Genomic DNA, 15,323 nt, shown 5'->3' with positions numbered 1-15,323 from the left:
GGTTTTCTGTGTATAAGATCATATCATCTGCAAATAGAGATACACTGACTTCTTCCCTACCAATTTGGATGCCCTTTATTTCCTTTTCTAGCCTAATTGCTCTGGCTAGAACCTCCAGCACAATGTTGAATAAGAGTGGTGATAAAGTGCATCCTTGTCTGGTTCCTGTTCTCAAGGGGAGTGTTTTCAAAGTCTCTCCATTTAGGATGATGTTGGCTGTTGACTTTGTATAAATGCCCTTAATTATATTGAGGAAGGTCAGGTACTTTTAAAAGCATAGCAGTGGACGACCATTTAATTTGGGGTAAACAGGCCTCATCACCCCAGTATCTCCCAAGAATATAAGGGTACATTAGTGGATCTTTATAAATACGACTTTGGGCATCAAAAATACTCAGCTGAATAAGACAAGGGAGAGTATAATAATTTCAGAAAAGTATTAACTAACAACACATGGATAATAAGCTTTACTTATTTAGAATTTTCATTTTTCTGGAATACCCCCTCCCCTCCTTTCCTAATTATGCTGTGAAAATAAATTTCACTATTTATTTTCTGGTGGGAGGACAGATTTGGAAAATGTTTTTTTGGCCAGAGTTTTGTTGTTGTTTTTCTGGTAAGGTTTTCCTAATTGAAATGCACAATTAAAGTTGAAAAAAAAATCATTCCTTCACTTCTTGCAGAAGCAGAAAACAGAAGGAATCTTAGCAAATAATTAAACATCTTAATTGTGGATCAGGCAATCTAATTTTAATAGCTGGTTCTAGGAGGCTTTTTGGTGACAGTGCTACAACTTATTTTTAATTGCTGCGGATAATGAGAATTCATCTCATTTCACACGTCATTGTATTGGGCTCTTTGGCATTCTAAATAGTTGCTCACTTCCTCAAAGGGTGATTTAAATTTAAAGTTAGATATTCAGTGGAGAAAATCAATTAATTTTATTCATAAGAAGAGTGATTACACATCTTGGAATTCACATTTATAAACCTGGTTTTAGGAGGATAGGAGAAGCCAGTTTGGAACTTGGTTATGGGACATCTACCAATACAATGGGTGACAAAGGCAGAGTCAAGGGCCAAGTACCTGGGTCCTCAATGGAAAGGTTCTTCATCAGCCACTGCACAATGTCAGTACCTGCAACGATAAAGCAATTTCAAATGAAGACCTCATGGGTGTTTAATCTACAGTAGAAGAAACATGTCTACCTAAGAGACTCTCATTTCCAATTAGTGCACCCCTGGAGAGCTGGATAATGTTGGCATTTTTCAGTCTTAACCAACCCTTTCCATCCATCTGTATACTTCCAGAGTCACAATCCCATTCCTTTCCGAAACACATCCACTGCTGATAACTCAGGATGATCTTGTATCCGCGTTTCTGTTGTTGTGGTTGGATGCTGTCAAGTTGATTCCTACTCATAGTGACCCCATGTGACAGAGTAGGACTACCCACAGGGTTTTCTTGGCTGTAGTCTTTACCGAAGCAGATTGTCAGGTCTTTCTCCTCTGGATCCACTAGGTGCACCAGTATGGTCCTTCCTGAGAATACTGGATTTCGATGACTTCCCCAAGACAGGCTCAGTGAAGTTTTATCATGCCTGGCTCCCAGACCATTCCTGAGGAAGGAGGCCTCTTCAGCTCCCTACTCTTACTGACAAGGACTGATCAACACAGGTGACCTCAGAAGCTCCTGTGAAAATATAAATTTCCCCTGGCATGGGCCCATCCTACATGAAAGTGCCCCTGCACTGCTGGCAGAAACTTCTATGTGCTCACCAAAACCTCTTTCCTCTCCTCCTCAACCACAGCTAGATCCAATTTCCAGACTCCCCTGTGGTTGAGTGTGGACTGAGTTCTGCCAGTGGACGTGGCTGGAAGTGATATATACCCCTTCTAGGCCTGGACCATAAAAACTTCCAGGTGACCCTCCAAGCTTCACACCTTTTGATTACCCCTCTGCTGCTGAATGGAGAGGATCCTAAGGACCCAGGAGGGGCAGAGCCACAAAATGGAAGGAGCCTGGGTTCCTAAACAACTGTGAAAAATAACGCCCATTTTTGGCTCTGATTTGATTGAAAAATAAGCTTTTTGTTGTGTTATACCCCTAGAATTTGGGAATGTATATGTTAAGGCATTTAGTATTGCCTTAACAAATAAAATATTAAGAGTCAGAAGGACTTATAAAGCTTGTCTACCATAATCTCCCCTATGCCATTTTTACACCCTCAAAAAGATATGCTGAAGTCCTAACTCCTGATACCTGTGAATGTCACCTTTTTGGGAATACAGTCTTTGAAGATGTTATCAGTGAATAAGAGGTCATACTAGAGTAGGGTGTCTCCTAATCCAATATGAGTGTGTCCTTACAAAAAGAGGAGACGAGACACAGAGGAAAGCTGGCCATATGAAGATGGAGGTAGAGATTGGAGTGTTGCCTCTACAAGCCAAAAAACAACAAGGATTGCCAGTAATCACCAGAAGCTAGGAAGAGGCAAGAGACGATCTTCCCTATAGCCTACAGAGAGGATAGCCCAGACAATACTTGATTTCAGACTTCTGGCATTTGGAAATTTGAGAGAATAAATTTCTGTTGTTTTAAGCCACCAATTTTGTGGCACTTTGTTATGGATCCCTAGAAAATTAAGACACTTCCCTTTGGCCCTAGTTTTGCCCTCTGATTATAGGAAAACAAACCAGTCCTCTTCTTTGAGACAAATATTTGGACAGTCCTTTTACTATACTATCAAGTCTTCCTGAGTTTTCCCCACTCCAGGCAAAACATGCTTGGATCCCTCAGCTGTTTCCTGGCTTGCAGTCCCTCACCATTTTGGTCACAATCCTCTGCATATGTTGCTTTTTGTTTGCCTCCCTTTGAAAATGTGGCACCAAGAACTGAGCTCAATCTTCTAAGGGCAACACAGTCCACATGGGAGTAGAGTAGTCCAATTTTCTGGAAGGTTCTGAACTTTTGGTCAACCCATCTTTGTTATCCAAAGATCTCTTTTAACCAGTACATACCTTTGATGGTGGCTTTGTCACCTCAGGATGGAATGCTTAATGGAAAACAGCCTGAAAGGGGCAACGTTTCTAGATCTCCCAGTCCCATTGTGGGTCTGAGGCCTTGTTGTGAGGGAGAGGGCCTGCCAATAGCTTGCCTGGGCTGGACTCCCAGTTGAAGGATGGGAGATTCAACAGAGGGGTTTAGTAACTATTGCCTTTTTCTCAGAAATCAATTTCCCTAGAAATTTGACTGGTGGCTGGAAGTGGGATCCATAAAGGCCTGAGTACCTAGACCTTTGGTTCTTGCTTAGCTCTCTGGAAGGTGAACTAACCTGCACAACAGGACTGCCAGGTCCCCATCCTACTCTTCCTGAGGTTTGGCCTCCACTGACAAGAATTTGCAAGCCCCCTGTATTTCACCTCCAAAAGCAGGACTTCCATGCCTTTGCTCACTCTTGCTCACGGATGGCATCTATGAGCTAAACTTTGAACCCAAAACACTCCTATTCATTCACATTCTTTGAGAGAAAGAGAATGTGTGTGTGTGTGCGTGTGTGTGCGTCCATTTCCTCCAAATTATACAAGTTCAACATTTGTCCTAGCAAATGAAAAACAAAGCAGAAATCAAGAAAGAACAGTAATCCCAAGTTGGGGGTGGGGGACAGGCTGTAACCTGTTTTTTCCTCAAAAGAAAAATAGTTCTTTTTTGTGGGTTGCCTAGAAACCGAGAGGTTGCCAGCATCAGCTCCAGCACTCCCCCGGGCGGGTGGATTATCTTTCTGCTGAGCTTGCTGAACCATTATTTATCACCTGCCAAGATTGATTACTCACCCTGGGACAATGACAGCCCTTCCTTTCCCCTGTTAATTACTGTCATCATTAATATCCATGTCACTAATTAGTATTCATTCACATTGAAACTCCTTCCTTGCTACCATATCCGCTCCCCCCTCCACCCCAACCCCAGCCTTCAGCCCATTGTCTGGGTTTCTGTCCCCTTGGGCTTTATGTGCTCCATGTTGGGCCTCATTGTTCATCCCCCGTCTACCACCCCAGTCTGCACTCACAGGGCCCCAAGCTCACATTTCAGCACTTTCTTTTTTTTTTTTTTAATTAGAGAAAGTCACAAAAGCCCCTTTCCTTTTTTCCCTACACTGTGCCCTGGCAGTCCCTTTTCTCATCTGGACACTGGTATGACTGTTCCTAGCTAGCCTGGCCCCACTGCACTCAATCTGCACAGCATGCACGTGGGCACCATCCTGGATGCGCTGTGGACACTCTTTGGTGGATTTCAGCAACCCATGACAACTAGGGGCTGGTGGACATTCGCATTCTCTGGGCTGTGGGTTATTTGAGGTTTTCTTGGACTAATTCAGGAGTCCCTGGATGGTGCAAATGGTTAACACACTCAGCTGCTAACTGGAAGTTTGGAGGTTTGAGTCCACCCAGAGGCGCCTCAGAAGAAAGGCCTGGTGATTACCTACTTCTGAAAAAGTCGCCATTGAAAACCCTATGGAATGCAGTTCTACTTTGACACACATGGGATCACCATGAATTGGAATCAACTCGATGGTAACCGTTCTTTTGGTTGGACTAATTTAAGAGTGGTCAGCCTCCAGCCTTGTGGCAGCAAGTCAACTGTTGCTTGTTTAGCCCCAGGAACAAGGAAGGAAGGGAAATCTGTCATAATACTGTGTTCTTTAAAAGATCTATCATTATTACACCGTAGAATCAGACAAACATAGTCCAAATAACCAACATAAGAAAGCATTTTTAGTCTTCTGATTTCTCTTTCCTTTCTTCTCTCTCTGCTTCCCCTCTTCAGCTCCCAATCATTTTTTCCTTCTTGTTCTAAAAAGAACTTGAAATTGATTATTTTCTGTTCTATCTAAAATTAATTGTTACCCTTTTGTTGGAGCCCTGGTGGCACAGTGGTTAAGAGCTCGGCTGCTAACCAAAAGGGCAGCAGTTCGGATCCACCAGCCACTCCTTGGAAACCCTATGGAGCAGTTCTACTCTGCGCTATAGGGTCGCTATGAGTTGGAACCGACTCGGTGGCAATGGGTTTGGTTTGTTGTTGTTGTTAGATTCTGGTTCTTAGTCAAACTGCTCTGCCTAGTACTCAAAGCCAATAAAACAACAGTAGGAATACATGCGAGGATATTCACCCCTTATTCCCAAATATTCCAAAATGCTTGGCTGAAAGTTTTCTTTTTGAGGTTAATTTATCAACATATATTCCAGGTACATCCACTAAAAGCACAAGAGGGCACCCGAAACACCTCTGCACTGCAAGAGTGTTTTATTAGTGTAGGTAAAATATTTATCACATGTAGGTGTGCATTCCATAGTTTGTTGTACTGTGGTGACCGTAAGTGTTGCTATAACGCTGGAAGCTATGCCACTGGTATTTCAAATACGAGCAGGATCACCCAGGGTGGAAAGGTTTCAGCAGAGCTTCCAGACTAAGACAGACTAGGAAGAAAGACCTGGCAATCTACTCCTGAAAATTAGCCAACGAAAACCCTATGGATCACAACAAAACATTGTGTGACTCACTTGGTTTGGACACATCATTAGGAGGGATCAATCATTGGAGGAGGACATCGTGTGGTGAAGTACAGGGCCAGAGAGGGCAAAGGAGACCCTCAGTAAGCTGGATTGGCACAACAGCCATAATGATGGACTCAGACATGCTGGTGATCATGAGAATGACATTAGGCAATACCTCATTCTGTTGTACCTGAGGTCACCACAAGTCAGAGCTGACTCAATGGCAGCTATCTATTGATCTAAGTGCGCATTATGTTTCATATGTTTCAATATGTGTTACATGTATGTATTTCAAATATGTATTATATATATATAGGGTCCCTATGAGTCGGAACCGACTCGACTGCACTTAACAACAACATTTTATATATGATTACCTTTATTGGAGGGCTGTTCGGAAACAACCCAAAAGTTCCCTAGTAGGGATCTGAATAAATTATGACTCATTCATATAATAAGTGTTTATTGAACACCTAGTATCTTAAGGGAAAAAGCATAGTGAGAACAGTGTATATATGTCAAATGCCAGAAAAATATATTTATATTCTACTAATTATATATGTATAGTATACCCTGACACGGAAGAAGAAAAAGTTCTGGAAGTATATTTAAACTGTTAATTCTAGGCTCTCTTGGGGAAAAGGGAGTATCAAATTATAGTGAATTTCTATTCTTTACATTTCTGTATTATTTGATGCTCCCCTCTCCCCTAAATAACCAAAAATTAACAGTTTAAATATACTTCCAGAACTTTTGTCTCCATATCTGTGTATATCTATATACATATATAATTAGTGGAATATAAATATATTTAAACTGAGTGGTTTAAAATCAGGAAGGGTGTGTGTCAGGGTTGTATCTTTTCATCATACTTATCCAATGTGTACGCTGAGCAAATAATCCAAGAAGCTAAACTATATGAAGAAGAACACGGCATCAGGATTGAATATGCAGATAATACAATTTTGGTTGCTGAAAGTGAAGAGGACTTGAAGCACATACTGATGAAGATCAAAGACTATACAGCCTACTGTATGGATTACACCTCAACATAAAGATAACAAAAATCCTTAGAACTGGACCAATAAGTAACATCATGATAAATGGAGAAAAAATTGAAGTTGTCAAGGATTTCATTTTACTAGGATCCACAATCAACGTCCATGGAAGCAGCAGTCAAGAAATCAAACGACATATTGCATTAGGTAAATCTGCTGCAAAAGACCTCCTAAAAGTGTTATAAAGCAAAGATGTCACTTAGAGGACTAAGGTGTACCTGACCCAAGCCATGGTGTTTTCAATCACCTCATAGGCCTGTGAAAGTTGGACAATGAATAAGGAAGACTGAAGAAGAATTGATGCCTTTGAATTATGGTGTTGGTGAAGAATATTGAATATACCATGGACTGCCAGAACGAACAAATCTGTCTTGGCAGAAGTACAGCCAGAATGTTCCTTAGAAGCGAGGATGGTGAAACTTTGTCTTAAGTACTTTGGACATTTTATCAGGAGGGACCATTCCCTAGAGAAGGACATTATGCTTGGTAAAGTCGTGGGTCAGTGAAAAAGAGGAATACCCTCAACGAGATGGATTGACACAGTGGCTGCAATAATGGGCTCAAACATAGCACGATTGTGAGGATGGCGCAGGACTAGGAAGTTTTGTTCTATGAGTCGGAACTGACTTGACGGCACCTAACAACAACAACATATTTCTGTATTATTTGATGTTCATATAAAATTTATATATTATTGTGTTCGGAGAAAAATACATTTTGTTTTAAAGAGAAAACAGGGAAGAACTGACTTCTGAGACCAAAGAGTAGATGGTATGGAGGACCAAGGACTGCATGGCCCAAGCTTTGCCAGTGGACGTCACTTTGCGCTACCTCCTGCTTCACCCAGGACCTGCTCTCCAGGCAAAGGGCAGAGAGCAGTGAAGAATGCAGAACTCTCAAGGCTGTCTTTTTCCTGAGGAGTAAAGCCTGGGCGGCTTGATCACGGGCCTCAAATTAGTTGTTTGTTGTGGCCATCTGCCTGCCCCTGTAGACTGCAACAGGGCTGTACACCCATTATCCTGGACCAGACAGGACAAACTGTACACCTCCCTCATGTTTGTTTACTTACCTGGGTAGAGTAAGATTCTGTGACCCTCTGGTGACTACCCAAGTTGTATTAACTCCAGAGCAATATAAACTGGATTTGAGTGAGCTGGTAAAGATCTTCCAATATTTTAGGTGGTTCTGTTTCTGGTTTGGGGGAGCCCCTTATTATAAAAATGTTCTATTCTAGGCTTTGTCTTCAGGTGTTTCAAGCTTCTTCAACAATTGAGCATCTGGCAGGGCTACCTGGAGCTTCCCTCAGATAAGAGGATCCTGCTATGACTTACTGCCCATTCTTTCCAAAGTGCTGAGCCCAAATTAGATTATGCAAAGTTGATAAAAGACTAGTTCCAGTCACCTGCAAATTTCAAGTCACCTGAAACTTGGTAGACTGTGTATCACAGTACTGATAACTAAGGCAATTGGTATCTAACCAGTCCTTATGATTGAGGAAAGACACTTTCTTTTGATCAAAATGTATCTGGAGCCCAACAAAAGATAAGATGGTTCCTGCCTGCCCCGAATGAGCTCAAGGTATGCCTCAATCAAGCTCGTGACTCAGTCTACCAGAAGAATTTTCATGCGTCTGCTAAGGTCTCTGCTGCATCTCTGAGTGGAGAGGGCAGCTTCATGCCACATTCACCATGGAGGTGCCATGCACAGGCCAATGCTTACAATAGGGGAATGACATTCTCCAAGTGCCAACTGAGTATTAGGTCAGAGCTGGGCTTGACCTCTGTTATCACATATCATCCTGACAATAATTCTGTACAGTATAATGACTATCACACCCATTTTAAAGATTAGACCCAGAAAGGCCCAAGGCCATATAATGAGTACCTGTTGGAGCCAGGGTTGGAATCCAGGCAATTTCAAGTCAAATATTATTTCTACTACACCATTCTGCCTCTTTTATCACTGAATAACCTTCCAGGTAGTATATAGAAAAAATTGAAAAAGTGATATTCTGTGCTCACTTTTTTTCTGGACCAGAGACATTAATTTAGTGATAATAATAAGTCCTACCATGATTAGCTATTGCTAATAATTTATTGGTCATTTTCTACATTCTGGGCCTTGGAATGATCCTACTATAATAATCCTATGACATAAACAGTTTATTATTTTCTCCATTTTGCAGATGAATGGAAGGACATTCTAAGTAGGGCAGTCCTTACAGTTTTCTTTTCCTTACAGTCCTTTCTTTTATGCCTTAGTTTAAAAAATTTTTAAATGCAACAATTAGCTAGCAGAGAAAGCTTAATGTAAGAGGAAACTGGGCATTAGAGGGTGGGCACATGAATAGCTTGCAGTTAGGTAGAGGAAATACAGATGGAAGCATGATGAAAAGTTTAGCGGCATTTTTGAGGATTATTGCTTCGCTTAAGATTACAGGCAAGAAAATCCTATGGAGTAGTTCTACTCTGTAAGTCATGGGGTCACGGTGAGTTGGAATAGACTCCATGGAAATGGGTTTGGTTTTATTCTTTTATGCGGTCACAGAGAGGGGAGTGTTTAATTCCACCTGACCCCTACACTTGTCCAAGGAAAAGTGTGGCGAATTTAACAGAGAAACACTTGCTTACCAAGCATATGAGGCAATGAGGCATAGTGTTTATAAACCAACACTTCAGAGTCAGACAGTCTTGAGTTCAACTCATAGTATGTTACTTATAAAACGTATGACCCTGGGATCACAATAGAGGGTCCTGGACAGAGCTGGAAGAAAAATGTAGAACAAAATTCTAACTCACTAAAAAAGACTAGACTTACAGGCCTGACAGAGACTGGAGAAACCCTGAGAGTATGGCCTGCAGACACCCTTTTAGCTCAGTAGTGAAGTTACTCCCGAGGCTCACCCTTCATCCAAAGATTAGACAGGCCGATAAAACAAAACGAGACTAAAGGGGCACAACAGCCTAGGAACAATGACGAGAAGATGCAGGGGACAGGAAAGCTGGTAATAGGGAACCCAAGGTCGAGAAGGGGGAGTGTTGACATGTTGTGGGGTTGTTGACCAATGTCATAATGTGTACTGTTTAATGAGAAACTATTTGTTCTGTAAACCTTCATCTAAAGTACCAAAAAAAAAAAAAAAAAAAGTATGACCCTGGGCATGTCCTTTCACCACCATCCACCCCAACTTCCATTTCTTCATGTGTCAACTGGGGAAAACACTGCCTACTTACGGGATTAAATCAGATCACATACACAAAGCCCTTTGCCTCATGGTTTTGCTGAAATGGGCTGCTCATTATCAGACCACTTGCTTGCTCTGTGTCTACAATTCCTCATGTGCAAATGAGGACAATAATAATAGTACATGCTGCATAGGCTGTGAGGTTCGATGGAATGCTGTATGTGAATGCTAGCACCGTGTCAACACATGTTAGCTACTGCTAGAGCCCGTATTTCAGGGACCTCATCTTAGAACCGACTGTCTCACCTAGTAATCTGCATGGCTGGGAGAAACAGCAGCAACTGGGAATTCTTGTATTATTCACCTGCTTGTAAATTTTAGGCCTTAGACATTTTCAGAATGTCTTCTGATGCTTTTAGGAAGAGATTTGCTGATGGACAGTTTGTTGGGTAGCAAAGCAGGAAGGATAGAGTGGGGAAACAAAGGGAGGAATTGCAGCAAGCAAACTTTCGAAGCCTGGCGTGGCCTCATTCAGGGAGGGGGTCCCCCGCCTAGCAGCTTTTCTGGCCTTGTTCCTCTGGCCATTCATTTCCAAGGAAGTCAGGGTGGAAAGCAAAACAGGTACCTTCGCCCCATGGCAATTCAGTCAAATGCAACAAACTGAGCCCCGGTTCTGGTTCGGCGTGCTCTGGTCCCTGATGTCTCTACGTCCTCCTCTTCTCCCTTCCTCTCTCCTTCTGCCGCATGGATGATCTTTCCATTCCCAGAATGCACCGTGCTCCACCTCACTGCAGGGCCTGTGCATATGCTATCCGGTCTCCACTCCACCTCTAGCCTAGCTAACTCCCGCACATCCTCCGGTCCTAATGCCCTTGGGAACGCTTTCATTGCACTCTAGACTAGGCCAAGTTCCTGCAAGTTCCATTCTCTGCAAAGAATGGGGTTCCGTCCCTTTGGAGCACTTCTCTCAGCTGGGAATTAGACGCCAAAATGTGATTGTGATTATTTCATCAACGTCTGCGCAGCCCAAGTGAGCAGGCACTCTGTTATATTGCCGTATTCCCGGCACCCAGTACAGGGCTAGCTCATGGCTGGGGCTTAGGTAAATGTTATCAATAGTTATGTACAAATATACATCATATAATATGTATGCACCCATATGTACATATTCATTACACTTTCTTATTTTCTCATTTTTTTGATAGCCCATGAAAACGTCTTCACAAACTAGCACCAGACCTGGAATGGGATTTTGCAACTGCTTTCAATGAAAGGCTCAGGGTTTTTCATTCATGCATGCTTTTTTCTCTCAAAAATTACATCTCTTCTTGTAAAAAAAATCTCAACAAGTGTGTACTTTAATAAATATTGGCGAAAATAATTCAAAACTTCCCGTTTTCCTTTATTAAACATCAACTGTCTGCTGGAATATAACAGCACAGACGGAAACGTGAAATCTTCAACCCTTCTCCTCGGGCTGAAAGACCTCCTGCCCCTCACATCTCTCCGACCTGTCCCTGCCGCTCCACTCACTGCCAGACTGCAGTCTGGAAGTACCTTGGAACTGGCTGTGGGCCAATGAGTGATTTTCCCTTCTTAACAGAAAGGCTGCTGAGTCACTCTGACTTGGTTTTGAACAGGTTGGAGGAATTTAATCCAGACACATCGAATATGATTTTATACCCAGGGGTACTCAAGCCTCACGCATATCCAGCCATAAACCAGGGCCCGCGAGGACTGCCTTCTGGGGGTCTTCCCCCAGGGCAGGCACATGGATTGCTGGCCTCCATGGTGTGTGGCACCTGGGCCTCTCAGCGAGCCACAGCCCACGCAGCAGGCAAGACAATCAGCTCTTGGGAAACCACTGGTGGGTGTCCTCCCGCAGCCCCCCTCCCCCTCCCAGGCTCTGCTCTTCCCCATTCCCTGAAATTTAAAGCTTCCCTGTGCATTATGAAAAATACTAGGGGGCAGGAGACCAGGCGAGGGTATTACCAACTCATAAATCGACCGGGAGGCTTTGAGAGTTGGGGCAAGGTCTGAGATGGGCTCCCCAGGTTTGTTATCTCACCCAAGCCCCCGCAATTGATTCATAACCTCATAACCCTCCTGCATCTCAATCCCAAGTCTTATATCTAATTGTTGGCAGCTGAGTACCTGATTTGCAAGAGGATGTGGGCAGCAGCAGATGTGGGGGTGGAGGAGAGATTAGTTTTGTCAATCACAAGCCACTGGGGGTGTGGTCTCTGTTCTGGGAGGGTGGCTGGTGTTGATGACCATTTTCCACTCAACCCAGTGGCAGGAATGGAAAACAAGTGAGCAGACTGCTGCTTTGGGAAGAACAGTGGTCTAACGCCAGATATTCAATAGCACCGACCAGAAGGCATCAGCGTGTTTTAAGGACTGCTGTGTGTTTCCAGGGGGCTGGAGCAAACCCCATGGCTGTAGGAGTTCGGGGACTTTACTACCTTCTAGTGTTGTCTAAGGTCCCTGGGTGGCATGAATGGTTTATGCTTGACTACCAACTGAAAAGTTGTCAGTTTGAACCCAACTGGCGGAGCTGTGGAAGAAAGTCCTGGCGATCTGCTTCTGTAAAGACTGTTGTTGTTGTGTGCCGTCAAGTCAATTCTGACTCCTAGTGACCTTGTATGACAAAGTAGGACTGCCCCATAGGGTTTCCTAGGCTGTAATCTTTATGGGAGCAGATTGCCAGGTGAGTTTGAACTGCTGACCTTTTGGTCAGCAGCCAAGTGCTTAACCATTGTGCAGCTGAAGTTCTCTGTAAAGATTACAGCCACGAAAACCCTATGGAGCAGTTCTACTGTGCTCTGTAGAACACATGGAGGTCACTATGAGTCAGAATTGACTCGGCAGCAACGAGTTTGGTTGTTTTTGGTTAGTGTTGTCTAATGTTCATCTTGTGTGCAAACTTGAATCGGACATGTGGTTGGTGAATATTTTATATTTTAATAAATTAATCTGTGGGGATAAGGCTTTCTGGAGGAGAGCGGGAGAGGAGAGTGAAGAAATATCCTTTAAGACACTAGGTCTGCAGGTTGCAGTCACTTCCTGGCATCAGATCAGCCTAACAACACTATTAGATAAACAGTACTCACAGCACTTCCACTGCAGGTTTTAAGGTTTAATTAAAGTTTGAAAAGTGCACTAAAGACCTGCCACTGCCTTGCAGTGGGTGAGGGTGTGCACAGCAGGGCATGTGAGCAAGCCAGGTTTCAAGCAGCTTCCGGGACACACCGGCTCTCGATCAAAGATTTTATTGGTGTTGCACTACTTCCAGCTCCAGCTCCCGAGAGCCTGCCTCCAGACCTTCATCAGAGAAGAGCTCCAGCTTGAGCAAAAGAAGTTGGTCTTTGTAATCAGACAGATTGTTGTTCTTGTTGTTAAGTGCTGTTGAGTTAGTTTTGACTCATAGCGACCCTAGGAACAACAGAAAGAAACACTGCCCGGTCCTGTGCCATCCCCACAATCATTGCTATGTTTGAGCCCACTGTTGCAGCCACTGTGTCAAGCCATCTCATTGAGGGTCTTCCTCTCTTTCACTGACCCTCTAATTTACCAAGCATGATGTCCTTCTCCAGGGACTGGTCCTTCCTGATAACATGTCCAAAGTACCTGAGACAAAGTTTCACCATGCTTGCTTCTAAGAAGCACTCTGGCTGTACTTCTTCCAAAACAGACTTGTTCAAGTATGGTGAAAGGATACAACCCTGACGCACATCTTTTCTGATTTTAAATCATGCAGTATCCCCCCGTTCTGTCTGAACGACTGCCTCTTGTTTTCTGGAATTCCACTCTTTGCAATGTTAGCCATAATTTGTTATGGTCCACACAGTTGAATGCCTTTGCATAGTCAATAAAACAGATCCTGGGTTCAGATTGTAGCTCCGCCCTTTGCTAGAACATCACCTTGGATGTGTTACTAAGCTGCTCTGAGCCCCAGCTTACTCATCTGAAAAATGGGGCCGATCACAGAATCTACCTCAGAAATGTAGGTAAAGACACCTGGCACTTTCCAACGTATCACCGAATGTTGGTTCCTCGCCTCCCCTTTCCCCTGCCCAAACTGGAATCTGGCTTGGAGCTGATCTCCCAGTAGGGGATCCCAAACCTATAATTGTGTCTTTCTTCTCCTCTCCTCCCTGGTCCACTAGCCTGCAAGGCCTCCTGGACAGTTCAAAGACTGTTCCAGTTTGGCTTCTTCAAGCTCCTCCATTTCATTCAAATAGATGAGCCTGTTCTTTCAAAGTCACTCTGGGGTCTTCTCCATCAGCATAGTATCTACTCCTAAATCAATTTCTTGAAGCAAAACATTAGAAAAGCCCCAAGGTCTCTCCTTCTCCACCCCAGCTACAGCCAAACCCTCAGCCTTGCTTCTCCTGCAGGAGATGGCTAGGAGGCAAATGGTCTGGGTGCGTAGTGCGGTTCCCCTTCCCACCTGCTCTGTGACTTTTATGTGCCTTGCCCTGTCCAAGCTTCAGCCTCCTTGTCTAATAAAATATGATAGAAGCATGATCTGACCAGTAGACATGAGGATAATGTCTGAAAAGGATTCAGGCCTGTGACTCTCAGCACATAGTAAGTGATCAGTAAATATTAGTGCTCTTATTATTATTATTGCTATTATTACCGACTTGAACACTTTATTCATTTACCTGCAATGATGAGTAAGACAAGGCTCTGGCCTTAAACAAATAGCTGCAGTACAGTGTTGGAAGGACTGTAATTAGAGTGTTTGTGGGGTGCTATGGAGCCATAGAAGGTCCGTAAGTGGTACAAATGGTTTGACTCAACTATTAACCAAAAGGTTGGCAGTTCGAACCTACCCAGCAGTACTGCAGAAGAAAGGCCTGGCGACCTGCTTCCATTAAGATTATAGCCCAGAGGAAAAGATGGTCTTTTTAAAATTTTTATTTATTTATTTTTTATTGTTGTGCTTTAAGTGAAAGTTTACAATTCAAGTTAGTCTCTCATACAAAAATTTACACGTACATTGTTTTGTGACCCTACTTGCTCTCCCAATACTGTGACAGCAAAATCTTCCTTTCCACCCCGGATTTCCCGTGTCCATTCAACCAGCTCCTGACCCTCTCTGCCTTCTCATCTCACCTCTGGACAGGAGCTGCCCATTTAGTCTCATGTATCTGCTTGAGCTAAGCAGCATACTCTTCACGAGTATCATTTTATGTCCCATAGTCCAGTCTAATCTTTGTCTGAAGAGTTGGCCTCAGGAATGGTTGTAGTTTTGGGTTAACAGAGAGCCTGGGGGTCACGTCTTCCAGGGTCCCTCCAGTCTCAATCAAACCATCAAGTCTTTTATAGAATTTGAGTTCTGTACCCCACTTTTCTCCTGCTCTGACAAGGATTCTCTGTTGTGTTCCCTGTCAGGATGGTCATTGTGGTAGCCAGGCTCCATCTAGTTCTTCTGGTCTCAGGCTGATGAAGTCTCTGGTTTATGTGGCCCTTTCTGTCTCTTGGGCTAATACTTTCCTTGTGTCCATGGTGTTCTTC

The 15,323-nt window shown here is 43.4% G+C and overlaps 1 protein-coding gene across 2 annotated transcripts in view; it reads right to left on the bottom strand.

Annotated features, from left to right (window-relative positions):
• RGS6 (regulator of G protein signaling 6) overlaps positions 1-15,323 on the bottom strand; it is a 598,382-nt gene that overhangs the window by 84,709 nt on the left and 498,350 nt on the right. For both annotated transcript variants that reach the window (XM_012560055.2, XM_023726339.1), the window contains exon 4: positions 1,087-1,137. In XM_012560055.2, the coding sequence (XP_012415509.1) occupies positions 1,087-1,137 (51 nt within the window). The remainder of the gene's footprint in view (positions 1-1,086; positions 1,138-15,323) is intronic.

This window comes from Trichechus manatus, unplaced genomic scaffold (genome assembly GCF_000243295.1).
Source record: "Trichechus manatus latirostris isolate Lorelei unplaced genomic scaffold, TriManLat1.0 scaffold00010, whole genome shotgun sequence".
NCBI lineage: Eukaryota > Metazoa > Chordata > Mammalia > Sirenia > Trichechidae > Trichechus > Trichechus manatus.
This window is presented reverse-complemented; position numbering and strand designations above follow the sequence as displayed.